The sequence below is a fragment of the Serinus canaria genome, chromosome 1A, assembly GCF_022539315.1.
Source record: "Serinus canaria isolate serCan28SL12 chromosome 1A, serCan2020, whole genome shotgun sequence".
NCBI classification, from domain to species: Eukaryota; Metazoa; Chordata; class Aves; order Passeriformes; family Fringillidae; genus Serinus; species Serinus canaria.
The window spans coordinates 41205504-41212232 of NC_066314.1; the positions used below are offsets into that span (position 1 = coordinate 41205504).

General features: G+C 33.1%; 1 protein-coding gene across 3 annotated transcripts in view; it reads left to right on the top strand.

Moving 5' to 3' along the window:
- TMTC3 (transmembrane O-mannosyltransferase targeting cadherins 3) overlaps positions 1–6522 on the top strand; it is a 29805-nt gene extending 23283 nt beyond the window's left edge. For all 3 annotated transcript variants that reach the window (XM_030238047.2, XM_050983834.1, XM_050983840.1), the window contains 4 exons: positions 496–599; positions 1699–1868; positions 2630–2856; positions 4339–6522. In XM_030238047.2, the coding sequence (XP_030093907.1) occupies positions 496–599; positions 1699–1868; positions 2630–2856; positions 4339–5150 (1313 nt within the window). In that variant the 3' untranslated portion in view covers positions 5151–6522. The remainder of the gene's footprint in view (positions 1–495; positions 600–1698; positions 1869–2629; positions 2857–4338) is intronic.
- The last annotated feature ends 207 nt before the right edge of the window (positions 6523–6729 follow it).

Here is a 6729-nt window from a genome sequence, read left to right on the forward strand (position 1 = left end):
ACATTTTTTATGTATTAACTCGAACTGTGATTTCCTGTGGAGTATAAATATGGCTTTATTTTTTTATTTAAAACTAATCAAGTGTGTAAGAAAATTTTAAAAACTTGATAATATCAAAATGCACATTTAATCCATTTTACATATTGTTACAAAAGAAGTTCTAGGTAGTACTGGACAATCCTTCCTTTTCAAAGATTAATAAATAACCTTCCATTTAAATGCCTCTATTATAGCAAAAAATTAAATACAGGGAAGTATGATAGAACCTTAAACTTTTTACTGTGTTAATTTTATGATCCATCTTTTAGCAGCTCCTGGTTAAATTATTAGCTTCATAATTAAAATGAAAATTGGTAGAATTGCTTTCTTCTTTTGGTGATTGAGATGTTTCATCAGAAATATCTGTACTTCATGCTACTCTGAATGCAGAAGTGTTTCATTTCATGATACTCAGTGCATGGAAATGTTTTAAATTTCATTCTTTTCTTTATTAAGATGATATTGGTGCCCACATGAATGTAGGAAGAACTTACAAGAACCTAAACAAAACAAAAGAAGCTGAAGAATCATATATGATTGCTAAATCATTGATGCCACAGGTAATTAGTAACTTCATCTACCACCACAGCACAAGACCTATATTTGTGATACATTTTTGGGTTTTTTTTTTTTTTCCCTGTGGCTCTGTATATTTTAGTTTATCAGTGTTCTTTTAAAAGATATCTATGAAAAAAAATAGGCTGTATACATTCATGGCTGTTAAAAAAATGCTAACTTGAAACTCTGCTACAACTGTTTTAATTTACCTTTTATAATGCTGTGTTGTGTTTTGGAGTTTGGTTTCTTTTCTGAAATTGAGGTTATAAAAGAAAGCAGCAGCCAAAACATACAGTTTCTAGTCACAATTGGCTTATTTTCACTCACAGCTAATACATTGATGGTGACTGAGTTTCATTTTTTAAATTATATTTATGCCTAGGAAATTTTACTTGATCAAGCTGTTTAGAGAAAAAGAGAATAGGATTTTGAAGAATATGTGGAGGTAATAAAAGTTGTGGTGAAAATGAGACTGGCCACAAAAATGAGCTTGTTGAGTAGAAGCATGGCATTTAGAAGTTTGTTCTGTGGAACAATATGAAGATTCTAAATGGATAAAGTATAAACAGTTCAGCAGTTGCAATGTCATAGTATTTTCATCTCTCCTCACTACTTTTCATTTTCTATATCAGTTGGCAAATCATTGGCTGTAAAACCTTATTTTCACTTTCCTTAGGCTGAAGGATCATAAAAAGGAATTAACATGTCTGACAGAATGTCAGTTTGGGCTTTTGGAAATATCTTGTTGACTGGGGAAAGTTTTGCAAGGTCCGTTTGGTTTCAATTGGCTATCTACATGAACCAAGTGAAGTAGTTGCAGAGCTTAAATATTGTACAAGCAATACAGCTAAGTTTTGCAGAGCTTAAATATTGTACAAGTTTTTTATTCTTTATTTCTGTGAAAACATAGATAATATTATATTTATTTTCTGATATGATTTTTCTAGAAAAGAATTACTGTTCTTTGTCATTTTCAAGAGCCTACACGATAATGTCCAGTAGTACCCTAAAATAAATGCGGCAGAGTGAAAAGGAGTTCTATACTGATCATCTTTCATATTTTTCCTTGTCTGTGTTTGGTACATATATTGTCTTTGACAGATTATTCCAGGGAAAAAGTATGCAGCAAGAGTTGCTCCTAACCATCTAAATGTTTATATCAATCTTGCAAACTTAATTCGAGCAAACGAATCTCGCCTTGAAGAAGCGGATCAGTTATATCGACAAGCAATTAGTATGAGGCCAGATTTCAAGCAGGCTTACATCAGCAGGTATATTTTCTAATTTTAGAGATACATGTTCTTGAATAAATTATTTATATTTGTAGTACTATGAACACTATTTAGCTTGTACAGTTCAATTGGCTTCTGAAATTGTTTCATTTCCAAGTGAGAAGATGAAAATTTGGGACAATAATCACTTATTTGCTACAAGTCCTGTTCTTTTAAATTCCTGCTTCAAATCGCGTATTTCCATGTAGATTTTATAAAAAGACACTTCCATTAGATTTCTTTATGAATCTCTAACTCTTAATTTCCAACCTCATAGTTCAGTTTTGAACTAAAAAGCTTTTGGTTAGTGTGAATCATGGAGCATTCTTTATACTTTTTGTTAAAGATGGTCCAGAAAATGCAAGTACAAAGTAACCATTTAGTTGACATTATTGCATTTTAGTTAAGAGTAATGTGGATGTGGGTATTGAGGCTTCTGTCCACTGTTTTGTTTGTTGTGATTCCCCCTGGGATGTTCAAAGATGCCTGAACTATAGCTTTGCCTGTAATTGCAGAGCCAAATCAGGCACCCTTCATCAGTTCCTTTTTTGTTCTTGTCCTGCTTATACATTTGTTGTATACAGGTTTTTGAGAACTGAAAGCTTTAGGAATAGACTGTAAAATAGTGTCTTGTATTGTTTTGTGCTTAAAACTAAATAAAAAAACACTGTAATCTGACACCTACTGTCTGTAGGAAGTCAAACTTTAAAAAACCTGTCAATTTTCATATGGGTAACAAGAAAAGTATGTTTCTTCAACAGGGGAGAATTACTTTTAAAAATGAACAAACCTCTGAAAGCTAAGGAAGCATACCTTAGAGCTCTAGAACTAGACAGAACCAATGCAGACCTGTGGTACAACTTGGCAATTGTTTACATTGAACTGAAAGATCCAACAGAAGCCCTGAAGAATTTCAACCGAGCACTAGAACTCAACCCAACGCATAAACTGGCATTATTCAACTCAGCACTGCTAATGCAGGAATCTGGTACGTTAATTGTCCCTTCTGTGCATATTGCATATTTGCATTTACAGGATCCATACTGTTTCATTTTTTATTCACTCTTTTGGTTTTGGAAAGGAGAAGTACATTGCATGATCAAAAAGGAATCTATTTATTATAGCTTTGTAATTTGTAGTGTATGGAATTGGTGCAAAGTACAAACACCTTAGCTGATCAGCATCTTTATTACAAGTGCTATTTTACAATATAATTTACACGTATAAAGAATAGTGTTACGCAAGCATCTTCAAAATAATGCCTGTATAATCTTTAATGATCATAGTTAGTAAAATACTTTTAATACCTGATTTGCATTTATAGTGATTGATTTAATTATTGACTCAATCTAGCTTAAGTCCTGGGTTTAAATCCTGCTCTAGAAATATGAATGTCTTCATAGGTTTTTCTGTGGTACTGCTTATTAGGATGAATTCAGTTAGATTTTCATGAGTTTGTTTTTTCATATGTATAGCTCAGTGGATAAGGGTGAGCCCTTAGTGAATTAAGGCTGTTGAAAAGAGTATTTGGCAGGTGAGCTGCTAAGATTTGTTTCCCTTTTGTTGAGTTGGTAAACTGTCCCCAAGAAAGATAAAACAGAGTTGATTGAAGCTGAAGACACTTGATAATTTTCCATCTCTTCTCACATTGTAAATTAGGTAGTTGAAGACATTCCTTGTTCCTTGTCTGTAGAAGTACAAGCAGAAGTATTAACTGTTTAGTGCTCACTTATTCATATTAGAAGGTGCAATATTGTTTCAGGGCATGAAAGAGGGCAGATGAAAGCAGCTCCCCTATCCTTCAATAAGTCTGTGTCTGGAATTCGTTACTAAAATATGTTCACTGTATTATTCAGTAAAATAGCACAGACCACAAGCATGTCTAGCTAATCCTGGGTTTGTCAGATAAAATGGTTTTACTAAATCTTTTTTAAACTTCGATGCAAATTAAAATATAGCGTTAAGGTTTTATTGCTTTGGTGTTAGAAGATGTCTTAGCCTAGCTATATTAGAAGTCACCCTATATGCTCTTTGTTTAAACTCTTTCAATCAGTCTTTAATACAATGAGATCTTCCACTCAACGTTTGCCTCTGTAAGAGCTGGTTTGTCAGAACTGATGTCTGCTCTGCATTCCATTTGTTCAACTGTGCATGAAAATAATTTCTCTTAAGCTTGTAGAGACACTTCTTGTATCTGTTTTACCAAACCTAAATATCATTTAACAGCTAATAGAGTAATGATGCTGAATTTGGCTAGAAGTCAACTGTATATAGTTTCATTCTATAAAGAAGGTAGATAACATTTGGTTTTGCTGTTACACAGCTACAATGAAAAATAGCATTTTAAACCCTTTCACTTTTACAGTTGCATTATAATTTGTATAAAGATTAGCATTTTACAGTCTAAAAATCCTTCAGAATAAATGTTTCAGGAAATATCTTGAGAATTAAATGCATTTTTTTCACTTAGGTGATGCTCGACTTAGACCTGAAGCCAAGCAAAGACTGCTACATTATGTGAAAGAAGAACCGCAGGATTCAAATGGATACTTCAACTTGGGTATGCTAGCAATGGATGACAAAAAAGACATGGAAGCAGAGGCATGGATGAAGAAAGCTATAAGGTTACAACCCAACTTCCGAAGTGCTTTGTTCAATTTGGCCCTGCTTTATTCTCAGACAGGAAAAGAATTGATGGCTTTGCCTGTCTTGGAAGACTTACTGAGATACTACCCTGATCATACCAAAGGTCTGATTTTGAAAGGTGATATCCTTATGAACCAAAAGAAGGATATTGTTGGAGCAAAAATGTGTTTTGAAAAAATTTTGGAACTGGATCCCAACAATGTACAAGGAAAACATAATCTCTGTGTGGTTTATTTTGAAGAAAAAGATTTAATAAAGGCAGAAAAATGTCTGGTTGAAACACTAGCACTGGCACCTCATGAAGAGTATATTCAGCGTCATCTAAACATAGTTAGAAGTAAAATTGCATCACTTGGTGCTGTGGAACAATCATCACTTCCATCAGATGGGACTGCAGCTACAGAAGCAAAAAAAAAATCAGTTCAGAATTTGAAAGAAGCAAAAAGCGAGAAGGCAACCACCCAATCAACAGCTGATAATAAAGAGCACTCAAAAAACAAGAAACTAACAGAGAAAAGCAGTGTGGACAAAGAGACTCCCAAAAAATCTACAAAAGAAATTAAAGACATTGAGAAAAAGAGAGTTGCTGCATTGAAAAGACTGGAAGAAATTGAGCGTATATTAAATGGTGAATAGTCTTTACCATGTCACAAACAAATAAGGGGAGAATACTATTTTTAATTATTGTTTAATTTGTGAGCCAACTGGAAAGTGTTCTCAGTGCTTTGAAAATAGAAATAATGTTGACTGCATATCACTTATCAAGCAGCAAAAGGCATTACAATGCTCTATGTGAGAAAACCACAACTTTTAAATATGATGGAGGGATGGGTGGGAATTGAAGGATAAAGGGTTGAGAAAAATCTTCAATACAGAATCCTTAATAATGAAAAAATAGCACTCATAAACGTCATTGGTAGTCAGGGATATTAAGTAATGCTACTTTCAAAGATTCAGTAGAAGAATTGAATGGTGAATTAGTGGGATAAGCCAGACACTCCTTCTTTCCCCCAACAAATCTGTTTGTATTCTCATTATCTACATTTCAGTTTAAAAATCAGCTGAAATTTTCCTAGACCTCTGCTGTAGAAGAAAAACATTTTTTCTTTACATTATTTGTTTCCAGAACTTAACAAATTCATCAAAATGCCACTGGGTGTAGTATAGGAGGATGCAACAACACACTAAAATTTTCAGTTGCATTCTAAATATGGAATGATATATTAACTCTTAGATGTTCTTTATTTACAGTGCTAATGGTTTGTACTCTTTTACCTGATAAGAAGTCTTATGGTGCTTTTAAGATCTTTAGACTCTGCTTTTTTATTTTAAAGGAAATGTGTGGGGTTTCTTCAACTGTCAATCCTCTGATTGTTTTTAAAAATTATATTGTAAAGGGTGGTTTCTTCCCCAGTTCATTGAATGCTGATAAATGCACTTTGGTACAGTAACCAGTATGCTATGCAGTAGTCCATTTTGTTGACTTTGTATCAATGGCTGTGGATTGACTCCTTGATGTAGTAAATTCTTCCTTGTTTATAGCAATCTGGTTTTACTATTTCTGTCATTGCAACAGTATTTCTATTCTCATGACTTTTTACAACACTAAAATAAGCAATGTTTGCTCAATGCAGTGCGATAATAATTAAACCATTGAATTTAGTCATGTTTAACACAAGAGAATGTAGGTAGTGTCCTTTCAAATACTAAGTTCTGTTATTTTGATACTTTGTCTTGGGTGTGTGGTTTTTATTAAATATTTATTTTGACTACTAAAATATTCCCATTTACACTTTTTCACTAGTGCATCATTTTAATTTCTTACACGAAATAAAAATCTTTCAAATTTCAGTACTGCTTTTATCCTTATGCAATGCATATGTTTTTGTTTAAATATGCTACAGATTACCTAAACCTGATGTTTTCTTTAATTCTCAGAAAGAAAAGAAGTGTAAGAGATGAGTTCACTCATAATTTTCATTGATCATTAAATCTAACTCTTACTCTTCATGTTTTGTCTTATTTCATGATGTGGAAGTATTCCTTAACAATTCTACCATTTAAACTTAATCCTTTCCGTACCTGCTCAGCTTTCTGCCTCAGGCAGTAATCCAGCTGTAAGATGTATTATCTCTGTGGGAGAGATCTGAAATAGGTAAAGGGCTTCCTTGCACAGACCTTTTATTTATTGCTTATCATTCTTAATGTTAGCACA